At 50.3% G+C, this 13,917-nt stretch overlaps 1 protein-coding gene across 3 annotated transcripts in view; it reads left to right on the forward strand.

The window, feature by feature from the left end:
• LGR6 (leucine rich repeat containing G protein-coupled receptor 6) overlaps window positions 1-13,917 on the forward strand; it is a 126,131-nt gene that overhangs the window by 27,106 nt on the left and 85,108 nt on the right. For all 3 annotated transcript variants that reach the window (XM_084796243.1, XM_084796241.1, XM_084796242.1), the window contains exons 2-3: window positions 4,356-4,427; window positions 6,580-6,651. In XM_084796243.1, coding sequence (XP_084652369.1) covers window positions 4,356-4,427; window positions 6,580-6,651 — 144 coding nt within the window. The remainder of the gene's footprint in view (window positions 1-4,355; window positions 4,428-6,579; window positions 6,652-13,917) is intronic.

Raw genomic sequence — 13,917 nt, forward strand, 5'->3', positions numbered from 1 at the left:
CTCCCACCACAGCATGCTGTGTCCAGCTGAGAGGACACATGGCCCCTCTGGGTATCCCAAAGCCTACTGGGAAGAAAGTCTCTGAGTGAGGTTGCCAGCCCCTCTCCACAACCTTTTGGCTGTCAGCGACCTCTTGGTGCAAACTGAAAATTTAATATCCAAAAATTGTTAAGACTTTCAGAATGGCAGCAGCAGGGAATTAATTAGGCCTGGGCTCTGCAGGCCCCATGTCCTGATCTTAGGCCTGGAGAGCGGTGTGTATGCGCGTGTATGTGTGTTGTGGAGGGTGTGTGACATGGTGAATGTGTGTGCTGTATGTGTGACATAGTGTGAGTATGGTATGTATCGTGCATATGGTCTATGTATGTGTGTGTATGGCATGGTGTATGTATTATGTGTGTGCCTGTGGTGTGGTATGTGGTGTTTGTGCTGTGCTGTGCTGTATATGATGTGTAGGCTGTGTAGAATGTGGTGTGTGTGTGTGTGTGTGTGTGTGTGATATGTGTTTAGTATGTGTAGTGTAGTAATTGGTGTGTGTGGTGTGTGTATAGTTGGGTAGTATAGTGTATGTGGTAATTGGTACGTGTAGTTTGTGTAGGGTGTGTAGTGGGTAGTGGATATGCATGGGGTATATAAGAGTGGTCGTGGGTGTGGTGCACATGTGATGTATGGTGTGTATATTGTGTAATGTAGTGTGTTCGTAGGAGGATGTGTATAGGTGATGTTCATAGGATGACAGTGGTAGAGCAGCATTTTGTTTAGGTTTAGGTATCCAGCTCAGCCACAGATTAGCTAGATCCTAAAATGGCATCACTGGACACTAGGTTCTACCTGAACTAGGAGACAGACTGGAGGGTGAGCAGCGGCCAGGAGAAGGAGCCAGGCTTGTCCAAAGTCACACAGCCAAAGAAAGTCTTCCTGACCTTAAGGGAAAGACCTGAGGAAGCTACATTCCTCTCCCAAAGGGCCTCTGCCTTCCTTATATATAGGTCCATGCCGCAGGATACTTTGTAACCTAATAGCCAGAGCTCTAACATGCAAGTGCTGAAGGGAAGAAGTAGCCACCTGTAGAAGACACCGATGCTCAAGCTCTGAAAGACAACATAGGAAGGTCCATCCAGACATCCCAGAAGCACACGGACAAGCCAACGCAGACACAAACAAACCTCAGGCACCCAAGGGTCCAGGTGCCCCTAATTTCCCACAAGTCCAGGCATGCCGGAAACATTGGAGCTGTGTCCTCTGGGTTGCACAGCTGGTCTCCTCCGACAGTCCTAGGTCAGAGCTTTGGACTTGATAGGACAGCTTCTGTGTTAGGAGTGTCTGCCTGGCATTCTCTTGGTTCCCTGAAGCATTCCAGAGCCATCGCTCTGCCCAATGGCGTCAGTGTGGAGGGCCTGGGCTTTGGATTCTCTGCTCGGCCTCCCTCCTCCAATCCTCACATTTCTTTGCCCCCCCCCCCTTCTCCTGGCACCAGCCTTACCCCTTTTCCCTTTTGTGAGAGCGGGCCTGAAAGGGACTCCCCCACGAGACACTATTTGATAATCCACCCTCTGGCCCCACCTGGTCCTTCTACAGCAGCTGGGCTGGGTGCTTGTCTGGGGCAGGATGTGTGTGTGGTGGGGAGTGTGTGTGTGTGTGTGTGTGTGTGTGTGTGTGTGTGTGCAGCCCCCTCCTCCCCAGGGGGAAAACAATGAAGCCGCTGGCCTTGGTGGAAAAGTGGAGGGAGTGGGCGGCGGCGGGGGGGGGGGGGGGGACGACGCATGGAACTTCTTCAGAGCCTCTGAGAGCGGCCCCTGGGGGGACAGCTGAATGATGAGGCCTGAGTCACATGCCCTGTATGCTCCTTGAACTCCCGCTCCCCTGCCTGTCGGGACACATCCAGAAATGCACAGGGTAAATATTTAGAGGTAATTTTTTTTTTTTTTTGGTGGCACCTTGCACCTCCTCCTTATTGAGGATGAGCCAGGGCCTGGGATTCGAGGGAGAGGAATCCAGGTAGACTCAGGACTGGAGCCTGGGGCCTCTGTGAACATTGCTTCAGAGTTGGGGCACCATGAGGATTGAACCCTCTTAGATCCACTGTCCCTTGCCTTCACTGTGACCGGTGTGTCATCTGCAGCCTCCGCTGAGCCTATTCTAGCTCCCACAGGCCTGCAGATGACCCCTCCATTGGCACAGGATAGTGGGAGGGAATACGGACAGGAGCAGACCATGTTGTGCGCGGCAGTTTTCTTGGCTTTACCCTGCATGGAATGTCTTCTTTCCTTGGAAGACATGGTGTCCAAGCCCAAGCTTTATCAAAGATAAAACAGTTGAGACTAAACAGTCTTTTTATAGACTGGAGCCGGGCTCTCTCGGCACGCGTTCCCCACCATCCCAGCTTGTCTCTGAGCATGCACAGAAAGCAAATGCCTTCCTGGGCACGTGGAAGCCGGAAGGTTTGTGGGTGACTTGTCCTCCCAGGGGGTAGGGGTGGGGGGGGAGGCTGCAGGCAGGCCTATGTAGGGATAGGGTCCACCTTTGCAGCCCTAGGGAGCGGCACATAGAGACAAGAATCAGCTGGAAGGAGTTTGAGACAGGATGGAGCCCAAATGTGTCAGGCATGTGTCTGCATCGCTGCTCACTCAGGCATGACCAGAAGGAAGTGTTAACATTGGGCAGTGCCCACAAGTCAAGCCATCAGCCCTCCACCCACTTCCAGGTCTGTAGAGATGAGACTCTTGTACATAAGACACCAAGAGGAAGGTGGAAGGAAGAAGGCAAATAGTTGCTAACTGTGCTATTTACCAGGCACTCCATAAACATTAGCTGACTTAGCCACAAAGGCCTTACCTAGTGACACCCTCCCCCTCCCGCCTTTTAATGGATGAGGAAATGGAGGGTCATAGTGGCCAAGATGAGTAACTAGAGAAGTTTGATTTGGGGCCTTTCTGACTCTACTCAATCCTCTTTTGTTTGTGTTTTGTTTTTCACTTTAGTTTTCAAACTTTTATGTGTACTGGGGGAGGGAAGTGTCTGGGAATCATAGAACTAAGTTTAGGAGTTGGTTCACTCCTTCTACCCTGTCGCTTCCTGGTCATCAGCCTTGGCAGCAGGTCCTTTTATCCACGGAGAGATGCTGCTGGCTCCTTTTTGTTTTCCTAGATGTAAAATAGCAGCTTTCCTGGGATTACAGTAAGGATCAAATGGGATTATTCGGATAAAGGCTAGTCAGTGCCTAGTAGTAAGGTGGGTCTTCAGTAATGTTGATGTAATTACAGCAGTGAATTTGTGTGCAGGGCATTTTAGGGACTAGGACCACAAACCCCCAAAAGTACTTTTGGATAATTTAGACAATTTAGAATGATTTAGATGGGGAATGTACACAGAGACCAGGTCTGCACATCCAAATAGCTACTCAGGTACCTGAGCATCTTCTGTGAGGCGCCAAGAGGTCAAGAAAGTGAGGGGAAGCAAAGCCAAGAAGAAGGAGGCTGGCAGAGGCCTCGGCAGGCACTGAAGCCCACCACTACTGAGCAGGAGTGGCTGGGGATGAACTAGGTTTAAGAATATCAGAGCCTTCTGAATGGGTAGTGATCCTGGGTCTCAGAGTGAAGACTGTTTTCATTAGAGAGCCTGCCTTCCTGCTCTGAAATTCTATGCTTGCTCCCCCAACCCTGTGGCTCCTCTCTTAGCAGAGAGGTAGGTTTCCTGACTAACCATAGCTAGCCCTGGGAGACCCTGCCAAAGGCAGCATGAAAAGCAGAGGGGACAGTGAGAGGAGATTAGAAAGTAACCCTACTTTTTGCTCCTGGAGTTCATGTGGCTGTTGTTGCCAGACTGCCTGTGGGATCAGGATAGCATGGTGGGAAAGTGAAGGAACAATGGGAAGCCCTGGGGACCCCCAAATAGGGCTGGAGATGGCCATCACAGATGGTACAGGTGGATGGTGCAGGTGGATGGTGCAGGTGGATGGTACAGGTGGGTGGTGTAGGTGGATGGTACAGGTGGATGGTACAGGTGGATGGTGCAGGTGGATGGTACAGGTGGGTGGTGCAGGTGGATGGTACAGGTGGATGGTGCAGGTGGATGGTGCAGGTGGATGGTACAGGTGGATGGTACAGGTGGATGGTGCAGGTGGGTGGTGCAGGTGGATGGTACAGGTAGATAGTACATGTGGATGGTACATGTGGATGGTACAGGTGGATGGTACAGGTGGGTGGTGCAGGTGGATGGTACAGGTGGATGATACAGGTGGGTGGTGCAGGTGGATGGTACAGGTGGATGGTGCAGGTAGATAGTACATGTGGATGGTACATGTGGATGGTACAGGTGGGTACTGACAGCCTCCTTTCCTCTTTCTCTCCTCTCAGAGACCTCAGTATGAACAACCTCACAGAGCTTCAGCCGGGCCTCTTCCACCACCTGCGCTTCCTGGAGGAGCTGTGAGTTGCTGTTGGGGCAGGAGTGGGGGTGTGGGTGGAGTGGAAGATGGCTGGGTGAAACTCTGGTCAACAGCTGTAGGGACCAGGGCTCTCCAGAGGAGAGTGGCACTCACATGAGAAAGGAAAAAGCAGGGCTTGGGAAACCAGAGTTTAGTTGAGACCTGCTGTATGGTCCCAGAGGGCCAGTGTCAAGCCATGTGGCCCCAGAGGTCTGAGCCAAAGCTCTATGCAGCTTTTTCCCTGACACAATTTTTTTAAAAGATTTATTTATTTTATTTATTACACGTGAGTGCTTTATCTGCAGAAGAGGGCACCAGATCTCATTATAAATTGTTGTGGTTGCTGGGAATTGAACTCAGGACCTCTGGAAGAGCAGGCGGTGCTCTTAAACACTGAGCCTTCTCTCCAGCCCACAGTTGTTTTTTTAAAGACACAGATTCACTATATAGCTCAGGGTGGCCTGTCCTTGAACTTGCTATTATCCTGCCTCAGCCTCCTGAAGGCCAGGATTTCAGGCATGAGACACCATACTCAGCATGACTTTCCTTCTTTAAAAAATTTTATGTGTATGGGTTCATGCATGTCTGTGCACAACATGCATGTCTGTTGCTCTAGGAGACAGAAAAGGTTACATATGATTGTGAGAGCTACCATGTGGATGCTGGGAATTGAACCTGGTCCTCTGGGAGAATAGGCAGTGTTTTTAATCACTGTAGCATCTCTCCAGGCCCTAGCTTCCACTCATGAGCCCACCTTTTCCTGGAAAACACCTTTGAACTGCTATCACCTCTAATACAAAGGCTCTCGGCCCGCTGGAAGGGAATGCTCTGTGTGGATGGGGCTAGTAGCAGGCAGGCAAGCCAGCTTTTAAAGGCGGTAGAGGTCATCCCAAGGTAGCTGTGGCACAGCCTGGATGGGAGTGCAAAGGAGAGCTGAGGCCAGGGCATTAAGTAAGCCCAACTTTTCATCTCCTGTTCTCTGAGATGGAGCTGGACCTGTTTTAAAGGCCGCACCTAAAGGAGCGATCTACAACCCAGGCTCACTTATAGAAGCCAAGTGCGGCGGTCCCAGGCTTCATTTTGTAAAGCACCAAATGTCAAATAAAGAGACTAGAAACAGTGCCCCCCTCAATGGTGGGGACTAACAAGGTCCCGGAGCACACGGGCTCTATCCTTATCCTGGGATAACAGCTTCAAATACTCGCTTCTAAGTTCAGTGTGCTGGTGTTCTTTATCTGAAATATTGAACATAATATAGGTTGAGAATTTTCAATCCAAAAATCTGAAAAAAATTTTTGAGACAGGATATCAGTATGTAGCCCAAGCTGCGCTAGAATCCTCTATGTTGCCAAGGCTGGCTTTGAATTCATAATTTTCCAGCTTCATCTAACTTTAAAATCTGGAACTTTTTTGTGCACTGGTAAGTCACCACAGCGGGCAGTTCTGCACCTGATTTTATGTGACAAGTTTGAATCAAAACCCAGGAGCACTGAAATTATTGTAGGAGTCAAGGACTGTAGCTCGGTGTTGGGGGAATAACTTAAAGTGCTGGAGGACTGGTCCCCGTCTTCAGTACTCCATCCCCACCCCCCACACCCCAAACAAGATATTATTGCATAAAACTACCTCAGGCTCCATGCTTACAAAGCAGGCAGATTCTGGTCTAGACAATGAGATGCTCAAGGGAAAAAGATACTCACCACCAAGCCAGACAACCAAAGTTGGACAGAAGGAACCTTAGGTTGTCATTTGACTTGGACATGAGGGTCATGGCACGTACCCACCCACCCAGCCACACACACACCAAATAAATAAACGTGAAATCAAATAAAATCAAGTGAATTTATGTTTAAACTTGGACCCATTCCCCAAGACAGCTCATTATCTAGATGCAAATATTTGGAGATCTGAAGAATCCGAAGGCCAAAACACCCCTGGCTCTGTGAGTGGCTCAGATTCGGGGTACTGCCCCTCCCTGGATTAGCCGTGGTGAAAGTGGAGTTGATGTCTGTGAGGTGGTGTCCAGGGAACCGCTGAGCTCAGGAAATGCCATGCGAGGCCACCGCCCTCCCTCCTGCACTTCAAGAAAGGACCTCACCCCCTTCGTGGGTTACCTGGCAACCCCACTGACCTCTGTCTTCTTTGGTTCGCAGGCGGCTCTCCGGGAACCATCTCTCACACATCCCAAGGCAGGCATTCTCTGGCCTTCACAGCCTCAAAATCCTGTAAGTAGAGGCTAGCCCTTTCCCCGTAGTGATGTGGCTCTGAGAACAGCCCTCGGCTTTAGGGTTTTGTCACTCCCGAGAGTCTGGCTCTGATCCTTCTTTCCTTAGCTCCTCTTTTCATTTCACTCATTATTTCCATTTCTTCGCTTTCCCTCATCTGATTTGTAAACAAAAGATTAAGAGGGACCCAACGTGCCTGGCAGCCCTTCAGGGAGGAAGCAACTTTGTTTATGAGCAATGATCATTGCAGGGCTCAGTTGAGGTTTATTTTACTTTTTACATTTACTATTTATTTGTGTGCATGTGTTGCATGAATGTGGAGGCCGGAGGACAATTTTCAGGAGTCGGTTTTCTCCTTCTACCATGTGGGTCCCGAGGAGAGAACTCAGGTCATCCGTCAGGCCGGACAGCGGGTGCTTTCGCTCACTGGGCCACCCCCTGGCCCTTGGTTTTAATTTTTGAGGGCAGGGGGTGTAGTTCAGCTGCTAAACATGTTTGCTCAATGTAGATGAGGCTCTGGGTTAGGTCCCCAGCACTGTAGAAACTAGGCGTGATGATGCATGCCTGTAGTCCCAGAACTCAACACGAGTAAGAGGTCCAGAGGACCAGATTACTTCCATAAAGTGCTTGCCATGTGAGCATGAGGATCTGAGGGGATCCCAGAATCCATTTAAAACACCAAGAAAGAAAAAGAAAGAAACGTGGACATCATCATCATCAACAACAACAACAAGGTACCAAGTGGTGGCACACACCTTTAATCCCAGCACTCAGGAGGCAGAGGCGGGCAGATCTCTGTGAATTCGAGGCCAGCCTGGTCTACAGAGTGAGTTCCAGGACAGGCAGGGCTACACAGAGAAACCCTGTATCGAAAAACCAAAAAACCAAAAACAAAAAAACAAAAAAACACCAAAAACAAACAAACAAAACACCCAAAAACAACAACAAAACAAAACAAAAACCAACCCCTCCAAGAAACCAAAACCAAAACAAACCCCACAAACAAACAAACAAACAGGATGATTGCTCCCGAATAATGACACTGAGGCTGACTTTTAGTCTCTATGTGCACATGAAATCACACATGAGCATCTGCACAACCATATGTACATACACAGAAGAAGTTCAAAGTCAAGGTCATTCCCAGCTATATAGTTTGAAAACACTTTAAAACTTGATATTAAAAAAATTTTTTTTAGTAACATACAAGATAATGGGTTTTATTTATTTTTTTACTTTTCTCTGTGTTAAAATCATTTTAATGTCCTATTAAAGAGATATCCTAAGACACCAGCAGGTCGCAAAGCAGAGTTCACTATGACATTTTCACCCGTACATATCACTATGCTTTGCTCGTACTGATTTCCTCCACCACCTTCCTGCTCTTTAGCTCTTTGGCTGTTTTGTTTTTTGGTCTTTGTCTTTGTCTTTTTGTTTGTTTTGTTTTTCGAGACAGGGTTTCTCTGTGTAGCCCTGGCTGTCCTGGACTCACTTTGTAGACCAGGCTGGCCTTGCGCTCACAGAGATCCGCCTGCCTCTGCCTCCCAGGAGTGCTGGGATTAAAGGCGTGCGCCACCACGCCAGTTATGGTCTTTGTCTTTTTAAGACAGTATTTTTCTATCTCAGCAATTCAATATGTAGACCAGGATACCCTCACATCTGTAATGATTCCCCTTTGCCTCTGTCTCCTCAGTGTTAGGCTTGTAAGCATGAGCTACCCCATCCAGCTGTTGTTTTTTTTTCTTTCTTTCAAGACAAGGTTTTACCTAGTTCTTGTCTCAGAGTCTGAAGTGCTGGGATTAGAGGTTTATACTCAGCTTCACATGTGCCTTTTCTTCGTCCATGTTTCTCCCTAGAAACATGGATGCCTCCTTCATACCTGCACAAGGCTGGGAGAGGACCTGGTGTTCCCTCACTTAGCTCTCCTCGCTACTCAGCTGCTGGCACTGTCTCCTCATGTCTCAATCCATGACGCACCTCGTCCTCCTCGCTAAGTTAGTCTTTCCCAGAAGGTTAAAGGTGGGAGGAGATGGAAGAAGTGGATACAGAGTCTAAAGGCGGATGGAGATCCCGGAGAGGGCACAGCATCCCAGGGACCAGTGTGGGATGATGGAGCATTTGAGGGGCTAATCTTAAAGTGACAGAGTGAGCACTGGGGCTCCCCTAAAGTGGCGAGCTGCTTCCCTGTTCTTGTTTGGCTTCCGACTCCACCTGCAGCTCCTCTTTGTACAGCTGTTCAGGTTGTTGGCTGCACAAAAGCATCTGGCCAAGGGGAGGAGGGCTGAACCCCAGTTCCGTGCCTGGGTTTGGGATGGTATCCACCCAAAGGCAGATCTCTTTACTGTTTTCTTAAAGAGGCTCCTGGGCTGACAGGGCCTTCCTCTGAGCTTCCTGCTTCCAAGATGACTGTTAGTGTGCTTCCAAGCATGTTCCTTCTCTAGAATTCCTGGGCCCCATCCCCCTTCTCCATTTGCCTCTAAATTTCTGACTTCTAGGGCTCCAGGCCTCTGCGTGCTTATTCTCTTCCTTACTGTGGCTCCCGCTGGTAGCCTTGCACTCCTCTTCTCTGTCTCTGTTACCAGCTTTTCAGTTCTTCCTGCCCCCTCTGTCTCACTCCCTAAAGCTGTCCAGGGTGCAGGAGGCAGTGGGGGAGGAGGCACCTCGAACCCACAGCGCAGTGCAGGCGGCCTGCTTGTTGGTGGCGTATCTGTGCCCAGAGGCAGGTTTAGACCTGCAGCCGGATTAGAAAGCAAGGCTGTGTTTGCTGGGCCCTCAGAAGATGTGAGGCTCACGTCCCGTTCCTAAGGCTCCGGCTTAGCGATGGGCCTCCTCTTTCTTCTCTGCCTGCATTAGGCAATAAATCAAAGCCTAGAAGAAACCGCAGCCAGCCCTCCCTAACCCCCCAACCCCCCTTTCAGCCAGCGGCGCCTGGGCCCAGTGAGCAGGTTGGCCAAAAGCTGTGTGTGTGAGCCAGGACAGCCAGGCTGCTCACCCCCACTCTGCCAGTGACCCCCCATTTAGTCCCATCTTCAAAGACCGCCTGCCAGTCACTAAAGAGGTGTGTCTTCTGTCTGTTCTGTCTGCAGAGCTCCCTGTTCAGGGACAGTAGGTAGGCTGGGGACCCCATCTCAGAGTAGGAGAGTCCATATGTGTCCTGGGTACAATGTCCTTCCCAATATCCGATGTCACTTTTGCTGGTTGCAGGTCCTCGTCTCTCAGAAAACTCTAGCAGTAGGACTCACCCCCACCCTCTTTATACAAGAGCTTCTCTCTGTACAAGGAGCCCCTGGCTTTCTTTGTTCAGATTCTTCCCAAGGCTGTGGCTTCTCTTTTCTGAGGGCTGGCTAAGCCAAGAGGAAATAGGGGACAGTGGATAGGTTAACACACATGAATACTCTGCCTCCTTGCCGTCCTGGAAGCTGACAGGGAAATGTAAGCAGTCCCTCTCTGCTCCCTTACCAAGGGCCTGCAGCAGAGTCCCTCCCAGGTGGCCTCCCCACACTGGCTGTGGCCCCTCTTTTCTGAGGGTTCTCCAAGTCCTCAAGCCCACAAGTGTAGAGTAGGTCTGATCAAGAGAGTCAGCCTGAGCAGGAAGGGTCTAGCCTTGCACCAGCTCTGTCCCACGAGGCTGTAAGGGCCCAGATGCTAAATTCACAGAGCTGCCCTAAGGGAGACCACCATCCCAGGGCCCTGGACATGTGGGTGCAATGCCTGGACCTCTGTTCTGCCTGCTGTGCCTTAGCATGGCACAGAGCCTCTGTGGGCAGAATTTTTGGATCCTGACGTGAGCCCAAGGGGTATGTGTATGTGTTGGGGTCTTCCCACTCTACCTTACCTCATAGATGTCATCTTAGAAACAAGAAGAGTCTAGCCTTGGTCCTTCCCAGACCCTCTGCAGACCATCCACGGCCTACAGCTCCCCCCCACCCCCACCCCCCCGCCCCCGGTTCAAGTCAATGTGGCCCCATCTAGAACAACCCTGCTGAGGAGCTTCAGCTGCCTTACACCAGGTCCAGATTTGAGTAATAGGGGTGGGGTTCAAGGGCTTGCCTCACCTCTTTGCCTTTAGAAACCTGGGTAGGTTTCCCCAGGAGCTGTGCTCCTGGATAGAGCCCAGAGCCCAGAGTTTGTGACTCAGGATCCTAGCCAGGGTCCTCTTATGATAGAAAGTTCTAGAAGCTGTTCACTGCTTCTGATCTTGGCCCATCCAGTTTGGAGGCAGAAAGGGAGAGTTAGATCTCGGGGCCAGGCCAGGGGAACCTAGTGCCACATGAGTTGTAGCCCTCTGCACACTATATGGACCTATCTCAGTTGGCATTGATCCATTCCTCTCCCTTTGGACTTAATGAATTGAATGGAATTGACCTAGAAGGGACTCACGCTGCTTGGGAGCCCTGAGCTCTCCTGCCTGGCCTATGAGAAGGCTGCGAGGAGCTCAGGGAGATAGATTTTCTAAGCTGTTCTTCAGCAAGAGGCCAAGCTCCATCCTCCCAAGAGACTGGGTGGCAGGAAGTGGGTTCTTTGGCTGCAGAGTGATTTAAGGCTAGACTGAAGGCCCCACCAAAAAAGCAGGGCGGGGGATGGGGGGAGGGCAGGGAAAATGTCTATATTTCCCCTTTCCAAGGCTTAATTTTCCTTTTAAAATGAAGGTGTTGATATGGATTCCTCAATATTTTTAGCTGCAGAATTAAACCCCAGACCCCAAACATTGGCCAGTGGTAATGGTCCGTGCCTGTACTCCCAGCACTGGGGAGGCTGAGGTGCAGGATCACTGAGTTCAAAGCCAGACTGAAATGAATATATATACATATATAAAGACTCTCAAAAAACCAACACCAGACTCTCAAAAAAAACCAACACCAGGGCCTGGAGAGATGGAGGTTAAGAGCATGTGTTGCTCTTGCAGAGGATCAGGGCTCAGTATTCAGCACTCACATGGTGGTTCACAACCATCTTTAACTCCAGTTTCAGCAGCTCCAAGACCTTCTCCTGGTCTCCTTGGGTACCAGGCATGTATATAGTGCACATTCATACATGTAAACAGAACACTCACATACATTTTTAAAAATTCAGTATCAGAGTACATGCCTAGCATGCCAAGGCCCTGGGTTCTGTCCCCAGCAGGACAAAAGCAAAACGAAAACTCACCGCATACAGAATCCTGGATAATAAAACTGATGAGGGAGGACCATCTACAGAGTGCAGAGGGTGGGTGAGTTTCAGACCCTGCCCTACCCATCTACCCAAGTAACCCCAAGGCACCAGGAAAACACTGGGTTCGGTGGTTGACTCTCTGCTACTTGGCCCCCGGGTCTCTGGAATTCATGGTTTCTGGCCCCAGATTCCTCTCTGGCAAGAGACATTCTTTGTACATAAGTTGGTATGTCGTGTATGTGTGTGTGTCAGGGTGTGTGGGGGTATTGCTGAGGACCTGACTTCCAACGGACATCTGTCTGCACATTGGACTCAATCTGGAGCTTGAAAAATTAATAAAACATCATCTTTTGCACCAGAGACAGCTCCAGAGGCGTAAGTGGGCTGCCCTATAGCCTGAACATTTCCCAGGTGATTCTAATGTGCAGCTAGGGCTGAGGGCAAAGGGTTAAACCCACTCTGTGAAGCACAGCTGCAGCTAGAAAGAGAGAGCAAAGCATTGGCCTGGAGTGGGCCTAATGTTGCCATGAATGTGGTTTGTAACTCTGAGAAAATCAGCTCCCGTGTCTCTCAGCCTCCACCTCACCTCACCCTGGAGGACAAAGGGTTGCTCCCCTCTGTCAGTCTTTGTACCCCTTCCCCCCCTCAACTGTGTGCCCACGCAGTAGCAGTAGTGCTGGCCAAAGAGGCCGTGAACAGGAAGGGGAAGCAGGTCAGGCCCAACACCAGGACCACGCTACACTCCAGCTTGCTGGGTATTGATTCATAGAGAGAAAGCGAGACTTGCCCAGCTTGAGCTGCGGGAGAGAAGCTGAGCTCCCCGACACTGGGCGGAAGGAGAGTTAAGCGCCACGCAGAGGTGCTACTTACAGATTCTGGGCCTTGGAGGTCCAACATGGAGACTTTAAAGATCTTTCTAGGGCCAGTGAGATGGCTCAGTGAAGTGAAGGCATCTGCCACCTCGAGGATCCACATGGTGAAGGGTGAGTCAGTTCTTACCAAGTCCTGGAACTTTCCCTTTGACCTCCATGTGTGCACACACACATGCATACACACACACACACACACACACACACACACACACAATCTGGGTGGGACTCAGCAGAAAGAAACATATAAGTAGGAGGTGATGTCAGTGCAGATAGATGCATTAGGGGTACTCCTTGGAGGTGCAGCAGCAGCTCACCCGTGCAGTGACCAGATGTGGCTTTGGGGACCTTGGAGGGGCAACAATCAGTGACCATTGCTTACCAAGCCATGGTTTCTCAGGTATCCTTGATCCAAGCACGCCATGGTCTGTGTGTGGGAGTCATGAGAAGAAAGGTATTGGCAGAGATCAGAGTAAAGAGGCGCTCACAGCTTAGAAGTCGGAGTTGGGAGGGAAACCTGCTAGCCCCCTCACCTCATGCCCAGAGCAGAGGTTGTTCAGGTCCTCAAGGAGACCCAGAGCTCTGCTGTGGGGTCACTTCAGGCTTGATGACTGGGCCCCAGTTCCAGGACAGCCGCTGAGCCAAATGATGGTTTCCCTGGCTGTCATGTTATTTCCCTCTGTTGCGTGAGATTGCATTTCTGACACGTGCTAGGCAGGAGCTTACTACCTGAGCTACATCTCCTCTATCATCACTGTTGTCATTGTCTCCATCATCAGCACCACCAGCATCACCATTGCCATTTGCATCCCTGGGGATGGAGCCCCAGGGCCTCGGGCATGCTAGGCAAGTCCTCTGCCAATGAGCCCTATCCCCAGCCCTGCTGAGCAAAGTCTTAAGTGCTTCCTGTAAGCCTCTTCCCTTGAACGAGGAGGGAATTGAGGCTCAGAGATGGGAAGTGACTTCCTAAAGTCAACCAGCAAGGCGTAGAACAGACCAATAACTGACAATATCGGCTAGGGAGCTACGATTTCTGTCTGTGTGTAAGACACTGCTGTAAAATCAGTGCCCTGTGACCAGGGGGAGGGGGGGACTATTTTATTTGATCCATGCAACCAATAAACAGAGATGTCATCACAGGTTCGTGGGTAGGGACCTGAAGTTTAAGCACTTACAAAGCCACACAGCTGAAGAAGGGCGGAGCTTAAGATGGGGGTCCAGGCAATGTAACTTCAGACACAGG

The sequence above is a fragment of the Acomys minous genome, assembly GCF_964271855.1.
Source record: "Acomys minous genome assembly, chromosome: 1".
Lineage (NCBI taxonomy): Eukaryota > Metazoa > Chordata > Mammalia > Rodentia > Muridae > Acomys > Acomys minous.